General features: G+C 36.5%; 1 protein-coding gene across 6 annotated transcripts in view; it reads right to left on the bottom strand.

Annotated features, from left to right (window-relative positions):
- Positions 1-10,438: 10,438 nt before the first annotated feature.
- The window catches only part of Tlcd4 (TLC domain containing 4), a 106,127-nt gene continuing 92,708 nt past the window's right edge, over positions 10,439-23,857 (bottom strand). For 5 of the 6 annotated variants that reach the window (XM_013070871.3, XM_004841221.4, XM_021255337.2 and 2 more), the window contains exon 7: positions 18,521-20,630. In XM_013070871.3, the coding sequence (XP_012926325.1) occupies positions 20,312-20,630 (319 nt within the window). In that variant the 3' untranslated portion in view covers positions 18,521-20,311. Of the gene's footprint in view, positions 10,571-18,520; positions 20,631-23,857 lie in introns of those variants that run through there. The other variant, XM_021255338.2, reaches the window with a different exon arrangement.

The following is a 23,857-nucleotide window of genomic DNA, read 5'->3' as shown; positions in this document are numbered from 1 at the left end:
GAACTATAGGCCAATCTCACTAATAACATAGATGCAAAAATCCTTAATAAGATACTGGTAAATAGAACGCAGAAGATCATCAAGAAGATCATACATCCTGACAAAGTAGGATTCATCCCCGGGATTCAGGGATGTTTTAACATATGCAAACCAATCAATGTAATACACTATATCAACAGAGCCAAGGATAAAAACCATATGATTTGACAAAATCCAACATGCATTAATGATAAAAACCCTACCAAAAATTGGAATAGACGGTCTCTACCTCAGTCTCATAAAAGCCATCTATGAAAAACCAATAGCCAATATCGTACTAAATGGTCAAAAACTGAAATCCTTCACACTAAAATCAGGAACAAGACAAGGATGTCCACTATCACCACTCCTGTTCAATATAGTTTTGGAAATGTTAGCCACAGCAATTAGATAAGAGAAAGAAATAAAAGGAATAAAGATAGGAAATGAAGAAGTCAAATTGTCATTATTTGCAGATGACATGATACTCTATATAGAAGACCCCAAGAACTCCACCAAAAGTCTTCTAGACTTAGTAACCAAATTCAGCAAAGTAGCTTGATACAAGGTCAACACACAAAAATCAATAGCTTTCCTCTACACAAACAACAGACTCACTGAGAGAGAAATAGGGCAAACAATTCCTTTCACAACAGCACCCAAAAAACTGAAATACCTAGGAAATCAAGCTAACAAAAGAAATCAAAGACCTCTTCTCTGAAAACTATAGCACTCTGGAAAGAGATTGAAGATGATGTCAAAAAATAGAAAGACACCTGGGTACGGAGAATCAACATAGTTCCACATACTTCCAAAATAGACTCAACATACTTCCAAAACTGCTATATAGATTCAATGCAATTCCAATTGAAATTCCAGCAGCATACTTAACAGACCTTGAAAAAACAATCCAAAAATTCATTTGGGAAGAAGAGACCTAGAAAAGCAAAAGCAATTCTAGGCAACAGAGACATGGCAGGCAGTATCACAACCCCTAACTTGAAACTGTACTACAAAGCTACTGTGATAAAAACAGCATGGTTCTGGCAAAGAAACAGACCTGAGGACCAGTGGAACAGATTAAAAGATGCAGAAACAACTCTAGACACACTCAGCCACCACATCTTTGACAAAGGAGCCAAACACCCTCACTGGAGGAAAGATAGCCTCTTTAATAAATGGTGCTGGAAAAATTGGGTTTCAACTTGCCAAAGATTAAAACTAGACCTATATCTCTCACCATGCACTCAACTAAAATCAAAATGGATTAAAGATCTAAATATTAAAACAGAAGTGCTGAACTGGATGGAACAGAGGTTAGGTAGAACTCTTGAAGACATTGGTGTAGGAAAAGATCTTATGAAGAAAACCTCAATTGCCCGTGAACTAGCAAAAACAATCAACAAGTGGGATCTCTTTTTACTAAAAACTTTCTGGACAGCAAGAGAAACCACCAAGAGAGTGAAGAGGCAACCCACAATGTGGGAAAAAATTCTCACCTGCTTTTCCTCAGACAAAGGTCTACTATCTCGAATCTATGAAGAACTTAAAAAAATCAGACCTCCCAAATTTAAAGACCCAATCCGAAAATGGACATCTGAAATGAACACACATTTCTCAGACAAAGAAGTAGAAATAGCAAATGAACACATGAAAAAATGTTCAACATCACTGGTCATTCGAGAGATGCAAATGAAAACAATGCCGAGATTCCACCTCACCCCAGAAAGAATGGCTGCTATCATGAAATCAACCAATAACAAATGCTGGTGGTGCTGTAGGGAAAGAGAAGCACTGCTCCACTGGCTGTGGGAATGCAGACTGGTGCAACCACTGTGGAAATCAGTATGGAGATACCTCAAAGAACTAGGACAGAAAGTCCCATTTGACCCCGCTATTCCACTGCTGGGGATCTTCCCCAAAGAATTAAAAGAATCATACCACAGTGATATATGTGCACCCATGTTCATAGGAGCACAGTTTGTAATAGCTAAAACTTGGAAGCAGTCCAATTGCCCATCAACTGCAAACTGGATGAAGAAAATGTGTTTTTTTAATAAAATGGAGTACTACTCAGCCATAAAAAATGAGAAATTAAGAGACATTTATAGCTAAGTGGATGCATATTGAGGTGATACTCTTAAGTGAAATAAATAGGACACACATGTAAATATCGAATAGTTTCTCTAGTGTGAGAAACTGAAAGTGTAAATAAGGACTAAAAGGTATAGTAGATAATGTGCAATAGGAAGAAAAGGGGCAAAGGGGAAGGGAAAGTGGGAGGATTAGGGGAAAGGAAAGAAGGGAATGGAATTAATATGGGAAAATGAAAAAAAGGAAACAAAGTCTTTGTAAATACGGAGGGATGGAGGGGTTGCAGGGTTGCAGGGAGGGCAGGGAAATGGGGAAAAAAAATAAGAACCAAGAGAGATTATGTAAAGGTGAAAATTACCAATGATGAATGTCATTATATTGTATACCTAAAATGTACCAATACAATAAAATTTAAAATATATATATATATAGGTATGTTTGAAGTTGTAGGTCTGCTCATTTTATGAACTCCTTAGCAATAGAATCCAATCTATGCTTTTATTATCTCCTATAATTCATAATCTTCATTTAGATCTTCCATGGAACCTCAAACTGAGCCTAGCTAAAAGATCATTGCATTTCTCCAATATGAATTACAAACCCACCAAAAACCTATTTCTCTACTCAAGTATTTTCTGGACACATCCTGAATGCTATGCTCTTCCACATATCCCATTCTAAAGTGGTTCTCTGATGAGTGGTTCTCTTACTTTAACAATGGCCCATGCTTGTCTGTTCTGATATAAGGCTGTGCACTTGGCAGGAATATGCTGTTTAGACCTATCCAGCTCAGCCATATTCAGATGACTGCTGGCCATCAAACTGAGCAAAACAACTGTTCTCTATAAAAAATACAGGGCAGCAAAGTAGAGATCAAAAAGTAATCAGTTTAGCTTCATCTCCACACTTCAGGGAATTTCAAATTGAAGATTTTCTTATCTAGGACTTGAATTCCTTCTTCGGGACCAAGTTAATAAAAGTTCAAGAAACTCCTGATTAAACTGGAGAATTTTGTAGGCAGGGGCTGCAAAAAACAAAACAAAACTGAAAAACCCTATTTCTCCTAATCTTATGTGTTAGTCAATTTTTTATCTTTGTGACAAAATACCTGATATAAACAACTTAAAGGAAGAAAGGTATACTGTGCCCCACAGCTTCAGATGTTTTGGTCCATAGTCAGCTGGTTCCACTGCTGTAGACCTAAGTGGGGACCACATGGCAGAAGGGTGTGGCAGAAGAAAGCGGATCACCCCCATGGCTGTCAGGAAGCAGAACGCAAGAGAGCCAGACAGGAAAGGACTGAGAAACAGATATAGTCCCCAAGACCACACTGCCTTCAATTAGCCTCACCTCTTATTTCCATCACTTCCCAATAATGCCATCAAATTTTGAAGTCATCATTGGATTAATTCACAGATGAAGTTAGAATCTTCATGATTCAATAACTTCCCAAAAAGCCCATCAACTGTTAGCCAAGTCCTTAGTTCATGAGCTTTGGGGAGCATCAAATTCAAACCATGACACCTTAACAATGGCCTTCACCATAACAGATATATGGGAGTCCTTTTAGTTGCTTCAGTTCCATAACTACCACAAGTGATCTATCCTCATTCACCATTGTCTTTCCACTAGTACAGATCCTCTTTACTTCTTGCCTGGACTTTGCACATTTCCTCCTAATTTCTTATAGCAAATATGCAGCTTCTTCTGATTGAAAAATGCTTCCTATTTACCCTTATGGCTTTTCTAGTTTATCAATGGTTCTACTGGAAGCTTCCTTCACTTTCCAAGTCTGGGTTAGAGACATCTGCTGTTTGATGACTGATGACAATGCTGTGCTGGGTGCACCATGCCTGGATTCTTTTTTATCTTCATTATTACACTACATGCTCTCTGAGGGAGGTTGTCACATTCCCCATTCCAGCTCCACAGTCTAGCCCTGTGCCTGGCACATAGTAGAAGTTTAATAATAATAACTGATTCCTTCCTGTCAGTCTCACCCTCTCTGTTGTTTCCATAGCAGTGCATTCTCCTTGTGTGATTTGAAAATAAATCACGTTATGCTACAGCTAAAAGTTTATCATTTCTCTTCTTATTTTTCAAAGGGTCATTTCCCAAATAGTCTTGCATGTTACACTACTCAGAGGAAAAAGAAAATAAGGCTAATGATATTTTTCCTCTAAAATATATTGAGAGGGGAAAGACCATCTCTTTGTATCCAGAGCTGGTTTGATACTATTATCCAAGCCCTGGGGCTCTTCTGCTAAATATGTTCATAGAGTGTTAGTATTAAACGAGGCCACTCCGTGAGCCTGATGGGTCAGCACCAAAACAAGACCTCTCCATAATCATATATGAACACAGACATAATGGAAACATTGTTCTGACCATGAGAGTGACCATAGACCAACATGAGTCTCTGCTGCTTCTTTACCAAGTAGTTTTTGCCTCTTTTCTAGATAGGATTCATTGTCATCCCCAATCACAGAATTAACAACATTTTTTATAAAAGCCAGTTCTGAGCAAAACGTCCTCCTCATGCCCTCCTCCAAATCATTTAACCCAAGCTCAAATTCTGTAAATCCTATGATAGCCTTTTTCTAATGTAATCTTCCTGGGATACCTCATTATTGTCAATGGCTGCATTCTTCCTTATTGCCAAAGTCTTCAACCCAACTTGTTTGATCACAAGTGTGTTCCTGGTGTTTTGGCTGGAGCACAGTGGCAGTATTTTGCCCCATATGCAATGAAAATACTAAACACATTTGTGCTGTTGCTTATATTAGTAAATGACTTTCAGAAGAGTAAGAGGAAGTCACATGAAGATCTGATGACAGATCAGTATGCTGGCACACAACCAACACTTAATAAGCATGGCTGCGTGTTGTCTGTTATCCTGTCTAGTCATTTCATTGTGGTTTTGGCATTATTTAATTTTTATCACATAGTAAATATTTGTACTAAACAAGGAATTCTCCTGGGTATGTGTAGACAGAAAGAAATTTTGGTTTGTTTGTTTTAAGGGAGAGTTCTATATAGGTTCCTGATTAGAAGAAGCTCAAATGCCAGCTCCCTCCTTCAGATATGGGAAGTGTAATCTTATGGGTGCCATTTATAGCATGTACTGCAGAACACAGACAGCAATTCAGACAGTGAGAAGATACAGATACAAAACTAATCTGTGGAAACCAGAGTATTCTATGTCTTTCAGAGTTGTTTGCATTAGTTATTATCAACTCCTCCTTTCTTTGTCTTCTTCTATATCAGTTAATTCTAATGTGTTAATCAGCCTTTCCTTTGCTGGAACAAAATACCTGATATACAAAATTTATGGAAAAAGAGACTTAATTTGGCTCATGGTTTTGAGGGTTTGTGGTTCATGGTTGGCTGGCTCCAAGGCAGAAACGTTGTGGCAGAAGGACATAGCAAAGCACATCTATCTCAGAGCAACAAGGAAGCAGAGAGACAGGGAGCAGTCAGAAAGAGAGGAAAAGGAGGGGGACAGGACATGCCTTCAAAGGCATGCCCCCAGTGACCTCTTTCTGCCAAGTGAGCCCTACTTTCTAATAAGGCCATTCAGTTATAAACTCATAAATTAGTTAATCCATTGATGAAGTCAGCATGCTTACGATCTAACTACCTCTCTAGGCCCCACCCTGAACGTTGCTGCATTAGGAGTCAAGCCCTCAATAGATGAATCGTTGGGAGACACTTCATATAATATCTAATGAACAACATCTTCGCACAAGTGGAATTTTGTTAAAATTATGGAGGGACCAAGTCTCATCTCTGAGTTCATTCAATAAATTGTGGGAAAATCTTTGGATGTTCATAGGCTTTAGAATTAGGGAAGTATTTTGATCTATTTCTATCCAGATCTTTAGGGGAGGGAGAAATTTGTTGTTCAAATCTGGGTTTTACACGTAATCTGAAAAATACACTGAACCAAAGCGGAGAATGAAAGCGGCTGTAACTAGACCATGAACTTTATGAGGAGGGACTATTCTTCTCAAATCTTGCTATTCAAAGTTGTGATCCAAGGGCCGGGGATTTAGCTCAGTGGTTGTGGCACCTGCCTTGCAAGCATAAGGTCCTAAGTTTGATCCCCAGTACCAATAAAAAAAAAAATTTTTTTTAAAGTTGTGGTCCAAATTGCAGCAGCATTAACATCTCCTGTAATCATGTCAGAAACATAGACTTCCAAGGTCACTCCCAGACCTACAGTCTTAGTTACTTTGCTCATTGATGAGACAAAATACCTGATACCCAAAGTTAAAGCAGGAAAGGTTTATTATACCTCACAGTTTGTAGAGGTTTCAGTTCATAGTTGGCTGATTTCAAGACAGGGTAGCACAGCAGGGGGGCATCGAGGAGAAGAAACAGTTTGTGGTGGGCAGAGGAAGCAAAGGAGAAGGCAACAAGTAGCAAGCAATGACAGCAGCCCTCTTTCTGTCCCTTATATTCTATCCAAGCTATGCGCCATAGGGAGGGTAGCACTCACACCCAGGGTGGGCCTTCCCCTCAGACTAAATCGGTAATCACACAACCTTGATCCCAGCATCACACACTTAATCCTAGCATCACACACTCTAGATCTAGTTACCCCTGAAAAGCCCCACGAATGATCACATGAGGCTTTGGGGGGCACATCTAGACCCAAGCCATAACACATACTGAATGAGAATCTACATTTGAATTAAACCCTTGATGCTCTTTATGCATATCAGAACCAATGTCAGTCCAGCATTACACTTGACTCACTGCTGAAGGAAAGGAAGCACTGAAGGACAAGAAGAGAAAGATGAAAGAACCAAAGGCTGGAAGGAAGGAAGGAAAAAAGGAAAGGAGGGAGAGAGGAAGGAAGAAAGGGAGGGAGGATATTGTATGGGTAAAATGTGTTCCCATCTCCCCAAATTCCTGTGTTGGAAATTTAATTCTCAAATTTATACGTTAATGATATTTGGAAGTAGAGACTGTGGGAGGTAATTAGAATTAGATGAAGTCATGAGGGTAATGCTCCCATCAGGCATTAGTGGCTTTATAAGTAGAGGAAAACAGATCCAAGTTTTAATATACTTGCTCAGTCTTACCATGTGATAGCCTCCATCATGTTAGGATGCAGCAAGAAGACCCTTCCCAGATGTCAGCACCATGTTCTTAACTCATCAGCCTCCAGAATCAAGAGTTGAATAAACTTTTATTCTTTAAAAATCACTTCGTCTTTGGTATTTTGTTATAAGCATAGAAAACAGCCAGGGAGGAATATTATTTTGAAAGCTCTTCCACTAGAGTATCAATAATTATTTCAGAACTTTATAATTTGGATAATAACAAAAATATTTTTGTGATGCTGGAGACCAAAAGGAAAATATTTTTAACTTAAAATTTAAATGCCTTTTGTAGTCCATCATCTGTTCTTTTCTTGCTTATTTTGATCTCTAATATATTATTCTCACAAAATTCTCCCAACCAACTTTTTAACATAAGAATTATCACAGATAAAGTAGCAGGATGAAATAAAAGGATGAAAAAGCATTGTCTTAGTCACTTGTCATCACTGGGACAAAATACCTGACACCCACAACTTAAAGCAGGAGAGGTTTATTTTGGCTCACGGTTTCAGACTATGGTTGGCCAGCTCCAAGGCAGGAAGATGGCAGAGGGGCATGGTGGAGAAAAAGGTGCTCAAACTATGGCAGCCAGGAAGCAGAAAGAAAAGAGAGGAGCCCAGGACAAGAATGTAGCATTCCACATCGTGCCTTCAGTGATTGGCCTCTAACCAGATCCCACTCCTAACAGTACATTCATGAGTGGATAAATCTATGGATGAGTATAATGGCCCCATGATCTGAGCACCTTCCAAACACATGAGACTTTGGGGACTATTTTAGATCTAAGTCATAACAAGAAATCATCCTTTTTCAAATTACTTAATGCCATGGTTTGAACTCAGGACTTTGTGCTTGCAAGGCAGGTGCACTGCCACTGAGCTAAATCTCCAGACCTAGAACAGTTTGATTTTTGATGACCTATTTCCTACTAAAACAAAATGGATAAAGCTACTGCTCAAATCTGGTGGAAAATATTAACAACAAAAATATAAAATATAAACAAGTCAAAGAAAAACAATAGATCAAAACTTTAGTCCTCTTAGTAAAGAGGACTATTGATGCCCTTATATTTAGGTCACTAAGTGTATTAATCAATTTCCCATTACTATAATGAAATATCTGAGGCTGCATACTTTATAAAGAAAAGAAGTTATGGAGCCAGGGATTTAGCTCAGTGGTTATGCTGCCTGTCTCACAAGCACAAGGACCTGAGTTGGATCCCCAATACCAAAAAAACAAAAAAACAAAAAACCAAAAAAACAAAAAAAAAAGAAAAGAGGTTTGCTTTGGCTCATAGTTCTGGAGGTTCAAGAGCTCACATCTAGTTGTGGACTTCCCAAGGTGTCCTCTCAAAGCCTCGTGCAGTCATAGGTGGGGCTTTTTCAGAGGTGGCTGGATCTAGAGTGTGTAACACTGGGATTGATTCATGGTGCAATGCTAGGATCAAGGGCACTAGGATGAAGGGTGTGAGTGCTACCCACCATGAGGGGTGAGTACCCTGGATTAGGTATAAGGTACAGAAAGAGCTGTGGTCGGTCATCCTTTGTTGCTTTTGCTGTCTTCTGCCTGCAACGAACTATTTCTTCTCTGCAGTGCCCCTCTGCCCTGTGCCACTCTGCCTTGGGGCCAGCCAGCTATGGACTGAAACCTCTAAGAAGTGTAAGCCAAATAAATGTTTCCGCCTTTAACTTTGGTTATCCAGTATTTTACTCAAGAATGAGAAAAATGACTAAGACAAATGGTCTTAATGTTTGATTCATATATTGAAGTCCTAATCCTCAAGGTGATAATTTTAGAAGCTGAGGCCTTTGAGAGGAGATGAGAAGGCAGCCTTAATGAATGGGATTAAATGTTCTTATAAAGGGAGCCTAAAGGAGCTCATTAGCCTCCTGCTACCTGGGGATACAATGAGAAGACACTTCTTATGAACCAGGAAGTGGAATTTGAAAGCTTTCACTAAATACCAAATGTACCAGTGCCTTAATCTTGGACTTCTTAATGTCCAGAATTGTGAGAAATTTGTTATTTATAAACTACCCAAGGTAATGTATTTTGTTACAGAAGTCTGAATAGACCAAGACATTACAAACATAATTCCAGTCCTAACCAGTTGCTTTTATAAAAACTTACGTAATGACCAAAAACATTGTGCATAGAAAGCTATATTAAGAAAACATTTTAATGATGAGAAATGGAAAAAATGGAAATAAAGTCTTTGTAAATAGGGAAGGGTGGAGGGCTAGGAATGGGGAAAAAATAAGAACCAAGATGCATTATGTAAAGGTACAATTCCCAGTGAGAAATGTAATTGTGTTGTACACCTACAATGTACCAATAAAAGAATTTAATACAAAAAAAAAAGAAAACATTTTAAAACTAAGTATGGTAATTTTATGGTTTTATTTCTACAATGAGAATAAAATTAACATTTTACAAGTATTTTAGTTTTTAGAGTCTAAAAAGATTTTTACACTTGTAATTTAGCAATAATATTACAAATCTGTATGTACATGAACATATATAATCAGGAGGTTTTTAAGTGTTTCAAGATTTAAAATTTTTCCATCTCTCCTTTCAAATTACTCTTTCTGTGATCTTCCTCATTTAGAATACAGGAACAATCTTCCCATTTGTTTGAGCCAAAATCGTACAAAATCATCATTTATACAGCTTTCCCTCTAGCCTCATAAAAAGTCCATCAACAACCACTGTCAACTCTACCTCTAAAATATGTCCTGAATCCATCCATTTCTCTTCATCTCTACCATCACCACTTTAGTCAGAACCAACATTTTACAAACTGTGGACTGCAACCCACTGATGAATTATGAAATCAGTTTAGTGGGTGACAACCAGCATTTCCTCTTTTACCATGAAAGAGGATAGAAAATCTCAGAGTACATCATTCAGGGTAAAGACACTGTCTCATGAAATTTTTGTTAATGTACGTTTATGTACAGAGTCGCTACATAAAAAATATTTCTTCCTGTGGATTGTGGTAAAAATGAAAGCCTAGACTTCAGCCCATATTATTTCTCATCTGTACTGTTTAAAACCTGGAATATTCATTTTAAGCATGGTAAGAAGCCAAACACAACGGCCTAAGAGCCCCACATGATCTGGCACCTGTTTACCTGTTTGTCCACATTTTCCATCTCTCATACTCCTCACTAGCCATGTTCTGGCTACACTGGCCTCCTTGCCACTGAACACAACACAGTATCCTCACCTCAGTGACTTTGCACTTGCTGATTCCTGTGCAGAGTATCTTCTTCTGACACATGCAGCTTCCCCTTGGGCTTAGTGCAAGTTTGTTCACTGCTTATATCCTCCGCCTTACATGTTGCCTAGAATAGAGCATTAATGTTATTTAGTAGATGACAGAGATCTAGGATTTGTGGAGGTTCCAACACACAAGGTTGCATGATTTTCCAGCAAGTTTCTGTGGCCCAGGTTAAGCGTACAAAACAAGCATTTGGTTTGATCCACATATTTCAGAATTGAAGTTAATGATCAGAAAGTTATAAAAGGGATGGGGAATGGAGTACAGACCTTCTGGTTTCACTTTTCATATAAACAATTTAGATTCCTTTTTTAAAAAAGCTCCAAATTCTCAGTAGTTTTTAAAGAAAAAAATTAACACACTGGCATATGGATTTACTTCCTCCCTCTTCAGAATATAAACTACAATTAGTATTTATTTTATCTATTTATAATGCTAAGAAATTAACCATATTTTCCTTCAGAACAGATAGATTTACTTCTTACATTACTTTCTATCATGATATAGTGTCTTAGTGAATCTACCCACTGATCATCCAGATCAGTGTAAAATTCTGGAGTGAATCTACTACAGATAATTCCATCACCAGTCTGATAAAGACCAATAAATTTGCAAGAATAAGTGTAGCACCCAACCAAACACAGGCATTAAGCATTGCCAATAATTCCCACATCCCACTTCATCCTGGTTAGACTCACAACAAAATCCACTAAATAACTCTGCAGCCTTTGGTTATGGTCACTAAGATTACAGGAATTTTGTAAAACGTCCCGATTACCCAACACTGAGTCAACCAAGGTAACTGACCCATTTGTGATGAACTAGCTTCTCAAGATAATGGACAATTCAGATAATGAGAGAAGGAATAAATAACTTACTATTTATATTTTTATTCTTAAATTCCATTCTGATGAGTATTTTTATTGTGGGAAATAAAGAAGATGACTTCCATATTTGGATATCATGATGGAGATGTTTATATGTTTCAAACATTAATACTTGGAAGAATATTTTAAAAATCAACTTGGCTGCAAGTATAGTGGGAAAGTACATCATTAAAACTTTATCTCTTCCCCCTAGGAATGTTGAGAAGCACTCAGCAAATATTACATTCAGCCTTTTTGGCTAGGTTCTTTGATTGCAAATGATACCATCTCTTCTTGCAAGTGAGGCAGATGGAATCCCAAACATGTGGCCCCCTCAAGGGCACACAATTACCGTCAATACTAGAATTTAAGCTACCTGCAAAAACATACACAACTGAAAGCAATATTCTGGAATTGAGCCTGCTATGCTTTGGGCCATATCCTAACCTTGATTCCAATTACCAAAATCATTGAATGATGGAATTTGAAATAAAAAGATCCTTCAATTCACCCCGTTCAACTTCTCACTTTAAAAATGAAAAATCAAATGCCAGCAAATTGAAAACGCTTGTCTAAAATGGTTACTATGTATAGTAGAGCCAGAACTGGAATCCAAGTCTCTTAACTTCCAGATGACAAGTCCTCGCATCATGTTATCCCAAATGTGAAATTCCATGCCCAACCCCTGAGAAAGCTGAGCTGGAATAGGTGTGAACTCATGTCTTTAACCTCTAGGCTGAGAGAAAAATAGCAGCTCGACTGTGGCCATAGCCGCTTACTCTGAAAAAGGGAGCTAGCTCTGTGAGCTAGCCTGTCGATCAAGATAAATTTATCTTGGTTGTTCCAGAAACTCACTTGATCATCTGGAAACCACTAGATAAATGTCAATTTAATGAGCCTTAGCCTTTCCATTCTACTTGGCCTCTGACCATCATCTATAAACTTTTTTGAAGCTCTTCGACTTGGCGGGTTGGGCCAACACCACAGAGGGACACAAGTCCTGGGGACAGCATGAACTGAAAGGATTGTGAGGACATCATGGGTCAGTGTCCAGTAGGGAACCTGGAATACACAAGTGCCAGAGGACAAAGTTAGGATTATGGGTCAGGAATGAGAAAAGTGATCAAAACTCCAACAGGGTGGCCCTTTGAGCATGCTTTTATTTTTGGATTAAATGCTGAACACCCCTGACATTGTTAAAATGTTAAAAACTCCACTTTGCCCTTCAAACTACTATACTTTCTCTTTTATTCATTCTTTCTTTTTCATCTTATCCACTGTTCCTTTGAGAGCTACCAAGAGGAGCTGACCAACCTCCTGCTGCGTCTGCAGCTTCTCATTCTGACATCACAATTCAGTGGAATCTATTTCTTCTCAGTTCCAAAAACTATTTTTCCAAATCCTTTTGGTTTTCTCCCCGCCCCCAACAATATTTATTAGATTTGGCCCTTTTCTTTCTTTTCTCAGGCCAATCATCAGGTTTACCCACTTTGCAGTTAGTGTTTCTGACACTTAACCTACATCTGTATTGTCATTCTGCCAAACTGACACTGAGAATATCCCTCAAAGTCATCTAAATCATAGTACTAAGTCTTCTTCAAAGCTATACTTGTTCCTTCCTAATTGCTTTGCTTCAAATTAAAGCTCTCGCTAATAGGATGGGAGAGCTGGAAAAGATGTCAGAATACTTAAACTACAGATAACAAAACTGACTCAGATTAAGATACTTCTTTCATGTTAACCATAGGCTTTTAAGTACCTTCTCTTTCCAATTTGCTCTCTTCCAATTTACATTCCAAACTCCTTCCCTCTAATACCTCATCTACGCATAAAAACTTTCTGTCCAAAATATAGTATACTTTAAAAATCAATCATTTCATCTTTCAATACCCTCAGGATGACCCTGCCTGATAACAAAAATCTTTCCAGGAAACTTAATCGTTGGGCTTTGGGTAGCTACAACTGATCAAAACTTGAACTCTTCTGCAAGCTCAGGCAGCTAACCAGGACCCTTGCTGCACAATGCTGTTCTCATTCCTAACCTGCTCAGAGGGATTAGATCACTGGTCAAGAGATTAGTGGTGAAATATGTTCTCAGATACAGATGACTTTGAAACAGCAGGCTTAATCATGTCCCCAACAGTTCAGCATATATACAAATAAGTACATATGTTTATGCGTGTACCTCATAGATATAAAGAAGTATATATAAATATGTATATAGTGTATTTTACTGTCATAACTTATATCCAGATGTCATTCATTAAGTTTATTCATTTTTGTTGATACTCTCCTGTCAACCAAAATTCAATGTATACACACACAGCATTTTCTTATTTTTCCTATTCTCTGAAAACCTTTCCTCCTGCCTTTTTTTTTCCCCCAAATTTCCACGTTACTTTGATCTTTGTTCTTTATGGAAATTTAGCTCACCATCTCTGTTACCTTTTTGAAGTTCTACTCAGGTAATTTCTGCCAGTATAATCAATGATCTGGTAAAATGACAAAATTAGATTGGTCACAGCCATGAAAGTAGATGAAGAAAGGGACTATTTGGCAACGGCAAGGATGATCTATGAGCACTGTGCTGTAAAAGACTATGGGCACAACCACTCAGACAGAGAGAGTGGTATGCACAGTCCTTACATGAAGAGTCGTTTTCGGGAGATCCGGGAACATGTGTCAGATTGTATTATCAGCATGGGGTAAAATGTTACAAATTTGCCAAATCACTTATTTTGTGCATGCTTACGGAGCATTACAAGGGAGGGGAAGCAAAGCAGTAGACAAATTTGCTAAGGACTAGAGAATAGGCGAATAAAGGATGACATATTTTGAGACAACCTGAAGTATGGTAGAGAACCTCCCATTTCCACTCACTTGGAATCTGAAACCTTATAATTTTACCTGTGGGCCACCTCCATTGACAGCTGTGACTGCTATTGAAATTCAGCTCTTCTTTTGCCAGTCTTGATACATTATTTTGGGTATGTTCTGAAGCATGACTCATAGTACTCTCCAAAGGCCAAACCACTTCAGTATTCTACTCAATGAGTGCCGTTTCCTGATCTACTGGATATTCTCAGACTAAAATGCAAGATTAAGGCCATAGATCATCTGAGAAGACAGGAATGCCACCCAAGACATTTGGCAAAAAAACACTGAGAGGTCTAAGGGAGATTGGAAGGAGCTTAAAAACCTAAATGGCAAAGTTTTACTTAAACTGCAATAGCCTACAGATTAGACAGCACCACTGTTTCCATGAACAAGCATAACTAAACTGTTTGCTTAAAGGCCAAGACCTGCCAGGGATGAGAGGGAGAGGGAACATTGTAAACAAACTCTACAAACATCCTGAGGAATAAAAATTTACCTTTAGGATTCAGGTGCTAGAAGATATGATGTGAGAAAAATAATACCATGTGAGCAAAATAATGAATAATAATATTATTATTAAAGAATGCACCTTACAGACAAACTTTTGCACTAAATCGTGATTTTATTTTTTTTTCACAAAATACAAACCTTTGTACTACATTATAGTAGTGTTCTAGCACAAGAAAATTCCAAAGTGTTCATGGTGAGGAGGAGGTTATATAATATTCTTTTCCATTCTTAAAATTAATTATAAATAAAATTGTCATGACAAAGTATGCTGGACTTGTACAACATGCAGATTATTGCTTAGAACTTGCATATACTTTAAAATGGCACGCATACAAATAAAGTATACAAACATTTCAAAAATTTTAACAAAAATACCAAAGGATATTTATTATCAATTCAGATAAAGCCCAACTAGAAACCAAAATAAAGGGTACTAAATTGTATTCTAATTACTGATGAGTCTTAGTAACACTGATCTACAAATTATCTAGTTTTGTTTTATAAATAAAACAAAGTTCTTCAACCTTATGGAAATTATAAAGTATGTTCTCAAAATGTTGAGTGTCTTTTGAGAAACTTTCAAAAACTTTTACAATTAAATATTATGTATTATATATTCTCAAAAGAAACTATATATACATACAAAGTGTATATATATGTATATATATCTCACTATAGCTATTGCATGTACTGCAGTTTTCAAGTAGATTTTCCAATAAAGTCTAAATGGCATTATTATTACAAATTCTAGCAATTACCAAAAAAACCCTCATAACTTATCCTAGTTACAAATTAAAAGTATTACACACAAGTCTGTTAAGTAAAAAGTAGACATAATCATATCAGAAACAAAACAAGAAACAAAAATACACAGCACATTTTATTTATGAATATATTTTTAGGTTTCTTTAACCAAGAAGTAGTAAGTAACTAACACACATTTCACTAAAGAATTACAGAGAAATATAAAGAAAAAAAGATAGGTGATGTTAAACATGTTTTCAGCCAGAGGTACTGTACTTATAAATCTTTGAGATTTAGAAATGTTTCTCATCATTTTTGGTCTTGTGTATAGGGTCAGATATCAAAACTCTGCTAACCAGAGTAAGTGTAAACATTTTCAATGCAAAAAAACTAATCTTTAGGAGCTGCCTACAATTCTTTACTGGTATGAAAAATATCTTCCAATCAAGGTATGACATTATCAAAGCAGGGAGAGGCTACTTGAAGTCTGGGTGAGAAAAAAGTAGAGCTTAAGTGTTGTATTCTGGGAAACACCAAATAATCTATTAGCCAGTAAGCTTATTTGTAAAGAACTAGTACCAGAAGAAAGTTTTCTCTATTGAAGAGCAGTACTCTAAAATGCTGCAAGCCAGGCCCCTATCCCACCACCTAACAGCTCAATTCCTTTCTCTCCCCTGCTGATATGGGATCTAAGAACATTCACATAATTTACATGCCTACAATAAACCCCTAGTTTAAACACTTCGCAAAACTCACTGCTAAACCAGTTTAAGAAAAAGTGATTACAGATGTTTCTAAATAAAATCATAATTAGCTTTGCTTTGTTATAAATAGATATTATTAAATGCTGAATGGCTTCCTGTAGCCTCTTAATTGTGATTTATTAACTTTATGATGCTTTTTTCCAATGACAGAATCAATTTGTAAACTTTTAAACTTGCCACAAGAGTCTGGGAAGTTTACAGATGTATGGGAGGTCTCAGAAGTTGACACAGAAAGATGCTGGCCTCTTGGAGTGAGGCACTGATGAAGTCTAGGCTATCGGGCAGGAGAAATGGAAGGACTGGATGGATTCAGAGAGAAAATTTCTAGATTGATGTTTTCATCTTTTAGGGGAAAAGCAGTCTCAGTGTCTCCTCCAGATCCTACAAGCTTTTCTTGTTGCTACAAACATCGCATTTGTTTTGTATCAGTCACTGCAGTGTAAGCCAGTTGTGGTTGGGGCTGGGAGGTATGCGTGGCTCCAGGGTCTGCGCATAGGAAGCGGCTCCCTGCGGCACTTGAACACACTGTGGCCTTCTTCTGATAAAGTGACATGTTCACCTCTTATGGAATCCAAAACACATACAAATAAATACATAGGCTTCTATGAAATATAACTGATAATGTCAACCAATATGTAAGTTTTTCAATTTTTTTCAATTTCACATCTGACTAAAGCCAATTCAGACGCATATTTACATATCTGGAGTTAAGAGCAACATAAAAATCATAATTTGTTCAAATGTGTAATAGGGTCATTTGGAACATGTTTATTTCCATTAAAAAATGAAACAGCAGAAGCATGTACATTATGATCACACTTCCCCCCTGCATCTCTGTGAGAATGTTTCTAAATGCAGGATAATAAATAGTGCTGCTGACAGTAAAGCTGGCTCTTCACACCATGAACAGCCCTTCCTCAGATGGCCAGTGTGTGTCAGAGAAAGTATACAATTTAAAAACTGACGCTAGAGTAAAATTTGATGAGTCAACTATTAAATTTAGAAAAGAATTTGATTCAAATACCTACAAACTAGGCAGTTTTTAAAACTTTTAAGACAGCATTGGGTCATCTTTAATATAGCAAAATTACTCTTAAAGATGATAATGACCTAACTCATTTCTCTTAACATGGAACTAGTCTATGAAATAAAATAACAGTTGGAATAAAAAATTAGCATACTATGGGGTAATTTAAGATTGAGTTACTTTGTTTGCACTCATATAAAATGCCATTTTGAGTTTTAAATAAATGCAAAGAACCCTCAAGATTTATACATAAGAATGTAAATTTTATAAACCCAAGCTCATAATTTTTAAATTCTTACAAATAAAATATTTAATGCAGGATCTATGATCTTGCATGCTACTAGTTGATTTTCATTCATTTTTAAGTTTCACAATAACTTATTTTCTAGAATTCTACACATTCAGGTTGTTACTAATCTTTTCTAGAAAAATAGAATTGCTTAAAAATGTATACCAATTTGCTTTTATTTTCTACAAATAATTTATTAGTGTTGTTAAATATCATGCCTAATATAATCATTAAAGTTAATCCATGTAGTCAAAATACTTGACATTTAATATGTCTAGCAAAAGTTTGGCATTTAGTAAATGAAAAATTCATTGTTTAATAAATGATATGTTCTACTTTTACTTGTATTTTAGGTAGATGGATACAATTACAGAACAGCAAAGTACAGCTCCTGTAAAGATCTGACTTAAAGTAACATGGCACTTTATAGTAGCATTTCCATTTCATTTCTGTTTTATGAAGAAATGTATACAAACAGGGCTGGGGATTTAGCATAGTGGCACCGTGCCTGCCTCACAAGTGCAAGGTCCTGAGTTTGATCCCCAGTACTAAAAAATAAATAAATAAAAAATAAAAAAAAGAAATATATACAGCCTACTTTTATAAAATGAATTTGGATGCTGAATTAACTGTCATGCAGCCAGTCATGCAGAAGATAGAGACTGCAGACTAAGGAAATAACAACTTTGAAACTTTGCTATTTTAAATATACTACTAGTGACCATCCATACCATCAGAGAAAGGTAATGTGAACGAAAGTAAAAATGAAGTTTCAAGCTTGAAACAACTATTGAAACTACTACGTGGAAACTCATTAATATAGCTTTATATTGTATCATTTGGATGAGGGGTTTAAAATCTTGTTCAGAATTACAGAAATATAAAAAAAATACAAACATGGTGGCCAGAATTATAGAAATATCCAAGGAGTCAAAAATGTTTATTTCAACATTTATTTTTGTAAAGGAATGAATTTCCAAAATAGTTTCATAATATAAATGTCTTCCTTTTTTAAAAAGCCACTTTTCTTGCAAAAGAGCATGAACAAGATAAAATCACTTTCTTTCTTACACCCTCCCCCTCTAGATAACCAATACATATTTAAGTGACTATGATGTGGTCATCAATAAATTTAATGATCAATTATCAATATTAATATTAGCTGCTTTTAAAATAAATATCTACATTTTACATTACTTTGCCAAAAATAAATGTACATTTTATAAGCCAATCAACCTCATTTCATCATTAGTTATTGACTAAATTTTCAATTTCCATTTTTAAATGCTCTAGAACTTATCTGGCTCCAGCCACAGTGAACAATCAAATCAAATTAAGAGTCTTGATTATATTCAGCCAGTCTCCTTTCATCATAACACAAACAATGAAAGTGAATCAAACATTTTCCTTCAAATTGGGAAACTGAATGAATTAAATCTTTTGGTTTGGGTTCAATTAAGTTCAAGTATTTACCACTAGTTGAATTAAATTTTTTCCTTAGGTTAAGAACAATCATTAAAGTGAAGTGTTTGAGAAAAACACAGGCAACAAGAGTTAAATAATTCTATATTAACACTGCAAAAACCAAAGTGAACATACATACACACACACATATACACACACACAGTCATTTATTTTCATGTTAAGACAGTAATTTTGATAACCAGAATGCTTGGATTAAATTACCTTATTCCTTCCTGCTTTTTTAAGAAAGACAGAAATTCAAAGCACTGAAAGTGCTGAGTAAGCAAGTATGCATGTAAACGGAGTAAAACATGAATACTGATTATTTTGCCATTTTGATCTAGTCCAGAAGAGGCCTATTTTAGGAGCATGATGAAACATATTGCATAAGAAGACTACTGATAGCATCAGGTTCTGAACTCGGGAGATTTTACACATAAGAATAAAATATTTTTCTTAGAAAAAATAAAAGGGAAGCAGACAGCAACATTAAAATGATTTTTCTTACAGATCTCATCAACAGTATTAGCCTAGTCCAGTGGTGGCTGGAAGAATCTCATCCTTAAAAGAGGTCCACAATATCTGCCTTAAGCCTTACTACAAAATAAAAAAAAATAAGGTGATAAAATACTGAAATAGAAATGTGACATCTAAAAAAAATCTTAAAATCCAGGAAGTATATTCCATGATTAAACTAATGAAAAATCCTCAAACTGAGTAAAATAATTCATCACTAGTAGATGACTGCATATCTAAAATAGAAAATGTCACTTTTAATAGTCTGGAGAAAAGATCATGTCAACAATTTGGAAATAAAAACCTACATAGGTGCTGACGTAAAGAAAAAGGTACAATACAAAAAAATGTCCAAAGTTATTTACAGATTTAAAAGTAGTTCCCAACTTTTCAGCAAAAGTGGCAGCACACCAAGTGCACCAAATTATCATAGTCATCTTTCCACAGAGAAAAATACTAATGCAGGCTATGAGATTTCGGAAAAGATTCACCACTATATCTATAATTTTTATTTAAAACTTTAAGATTTTATCCATGCTTATAATGCAGAAGAAAAGGGAAAAGCTTGGAATAAAGACTAAATTTTAGTTTCTTCTAAAAAAAAGAAAATATGACACCGAAACCCTGAATAACAATGATAATTCATAAGGAAGCACAAGAACATGCCAATTCATCCTATTAGTAGATATAATGCTGGGTAGAAATGAAGATTGCTTATCTAGTCAAAGGTGTTTGACAAACCACACCTTTAATCAAGTTTTCCATTCTGAAGACTATTACTGGCTTTCTCTTGTCTGATGAGAGAGATGACTTTGATGCACCCTTTAGAGATTTTGATCATCCACATGACATTCATCACATCCAAAACAATACAAGTAGAGATCCAGGAACACTGTATTACAAATCCCAGCCTGATGTAGGGTTCTGTTCCATACACGGAATACAAGAAGCTATAGAAAGGAGGTATTACAGCAATACGCACAATGAAGAACACGACTGTCATGAGAATTCCATTGATGACATTAGCTTTGGAAAACTTTGGATACTTCAGAGCTTCAAAGAACCACCTGAAAAGAGAATTAAAGAAAGATCACATTTATTCTGCAACATCCTATTTTTATTTTTTAATTTATTTAGCAAGGCAACACTCTCTTAGGATTTTATATGGAGAGGCAAAGGGCTTAGAATAGCCAACCCAATAACAAAAAAGTACAAAGTTGGAGGACTCACTACCCACTTCAAAAGCTTACTATAAAGCTACAATAATCAAGACAGCATGGCACTGGTGACAATATAGAAGAATAAATCAATGAATAAAACAGAAAGCTCACAGACTCACACAAATATATTCAACTGATTTTTGACAAAGGCATAATTCAATGGAGAAAGAATATATTTTTGATAAAACTATACAACGATCTATCTATATGCAGAAAAATGAACTTAAGCAGAGATCTTATATAGCATGCAGAAATTAATTCAAAGTAGAATAAAGGCTTTCAAGTAAAACACACTATAAAACTTCCAGAAGAAAACAGGAAAAAATCTGCATGATCTCAGCTTTGGTAATGGTCTTTTGCTATAGCACCAAAAATGCAAATCATGGGGAAAAAAAATGATGAGTTGGACTTCACTAAAATTAAAAACTTTGTGAAATACTCTTAACAGAATGAAAAGATAATCATCCACTGGGAGAAAAATATTTATAATACACCCATATGATAAAGTATATCAAAGTGGACCAAGAATTTTTAAAACCCAACAATATGGAAACAACTCAATTAAAACAAGGACAAAATATCTTAAAACATCTCATTAGAAAATATGTATAGATGGAAAACAAGTATATGAGTTAAAACATGGGTACACTAAAATATTATCTAAATGTACCTTTATTTTCTATGTATATAGTGTATATAAAATATAAATAAATGTTTAGACTTGGGTCTCCTCCCCAAAGAGATCTCATTATGCATATACAAATATTCCAGACTCCTAAAAGATACAAAATATGAAACCCCTTTGGTCCCAACCAATTTAGATAAGGGACACTTAGCCTGTATGTGGTATGTGACTACTCTACTGAACAGTACAGTTAGAAGCTGGTAAGGCAGCCCAAGGTAGAGTTGATAAACTAGGGCACCAACAGCAGAGATGGAGAAGAGATTGTAAGACTAAGAAATATTTAGGAAGTTACATGGCCGGACCTAGTAATGAACTAAATGTAGGTGAGGAAGAAATTATTAGCTGATTCCCACATCATCAGGAGTAATTAAGTGAATGAACAGATGGGGCACATACGGATCAAGAGAATGCAGAGAGAAGAAAACATTTGACTGTAATACAAAGAAACATAATATTAAAGTCTTTTTTTGTATAGAGTACACAACTGTAGTAGAGGGATATTAAGGAACTTGTTGTGACCATTAATCCTGATATGACAGCTTCACTGGATTAAGAAAAGCTTAGCAGATTAGTATAGTACACTCCTGGTTATGTCTGGGTGAATGATGGAGGCATATCTTTGGCAGTAAATGTAGTCCTTCACCCATTCCTCTCCGGCACTCTTCCCCTGCTCTGCTTCCCAACTGCCATGAACTTAAGCAGTGTTGTTCCACCATGCCCTTCTGCCACAATGTCAGCTGATCATGGAATGAAACTCTGAACAAATTAAACCTCTCCTTCTCTAAGTTTTGGGTGTGGAGTATTATGTCTCAGTGATGAACACTGGTAACAAGAATGGGGACCTTGTGACTATGCCTAACCACATGGTTTAGAAGCCTCTGGAACTGGTTTGTGAGAGGCGTTTGGAAAGGTTTAAGGATATGGGATATAAAAGTCTTAGAAAGTTGTAAACAGAGCCTGATGGGTAATTCTGGTCAGAGCTCAGAAAGCTAGAATGCTAATAGGAATGCAGATGGTAAAAGCCAGGCTCAGGAGGTTTCAATTGGGAACAAGGACTCCACTGGCAGTTAGTTGGACTACAGGCCATGTGTGTTAATCTCTGGCAGAAAATTTGTCTACATTTTTTTCATGTCATGAGGCTTTGTGGGAGAGTGAGATTAAGGGCGTTGTATTAATCCTGTGGAGGGAATTGCAAGACAGTCTAACATTCAAGCTGTAGCATGGGTACTACTGGCTACTTTTAGCCAGATTGGTAGTGAGAATTATGGGCAAAAGGCAGAGCAGAAAAAATTGAAAAACATAAATTTTGACCCCAAAAGAACAATGTGTAAAATTGGTGCCAAAAGAGATGTGGTTGCTAAAGAGATAAGCAACATTAAAAAAGAAAGTAAGTACTTTGACAGGGTCAAAAGAAAGATGCCTCGAGGGCATCTCAGGAATCAAGACTCCATCCATTGCAGGTTCAAGGATGCAAGTGTCAACTTTTCTTTTTAGAAGGGAGTTCCTGGGCCAAAGGTGTGGTGGACACTTCAGGAAATTGGAGATTCGAGGAATGTCTGCCAAGGAAAGCCGCAGGCCATGAATGGAGCCAGACAAGAGAGAGGTCCTGTGGGCTCCAACTGGTAAGACCATTGGGATGGGACCACCCATGCCTTTTGGAACTCAAATTTTACCACTGTGTACCATGGATGCCAGATATGAAGCTATAAGACTTAATTTTTGTCCTGCTGGGTTTTGATCTTGCTTTGGTCTGATTCTCTTCTATCCCCTTATTTTTCCCTTTTGGAATAGGAATGTACCTGTGCTCTTATACCTTTAGATTATGTGACTTGTTTGTTTGTTTTTTACCTAGTTTCACATCCAAGAACTTGCCTTGAGTTATCAGAAGAGACTTGGACTTTTGAAAAATGTTGAAACTGTTGAAATTTTGAAAAAAATTTTGAAAAAAGGATTATTGAATTTCTGGTTGTACGTGAGATAGATTGTTAGGCAGAATTACGAATTTGCTATGTCTTTATTTAGAGATTATAGTTTAAGGAGATACATTTGGCTCTGAAGCTGACAAGGGGTGGGTTGTGACTGTTAATCTTCATATGTCAACTTCACTGGATTAAGAAGTTGGATACTTATATGGTCCCTTGGGTACTATACCTGGTCCCTTGCCTATTCCTTTCTGGTACTCTTCTCCTTCTCTGCTTCCTGGTCCCCATGAACTAGGCATCTTTGATCTGCCATACCCTTCCACAAGGATGTTTCTGACTTAGAACCAGTCAATCATGGACTGAAACCATGAACAAATTAAACCTCTCCTCCTTTAAGTTGTAGGTGTTAGGCATTGTGTCTGAGCAATAAGAAAACTGTCTAATACACTTGTCCAAGGTCACGGCAA

Source organism: Heterocephalus glaber, unplaced genomic scaffold (assembly GCF_053883595.1).
Source record: "Heterocephalus glaber isolate CG9 unplaced genomic scaffold, H.glaber_assembly_v1.0 deba00001442, whole genome shotgun sequence".
Classification (NCBI taxonomy): Eukaryota; Metazoa; Chordata; class Mammalia; order Rodentia; family Bathyergidae; genus Heterocephalus; species Heterocephalus glaber.
This window is presented reverse-complemented; position numbering and strand designations above follow the sequence as displayed.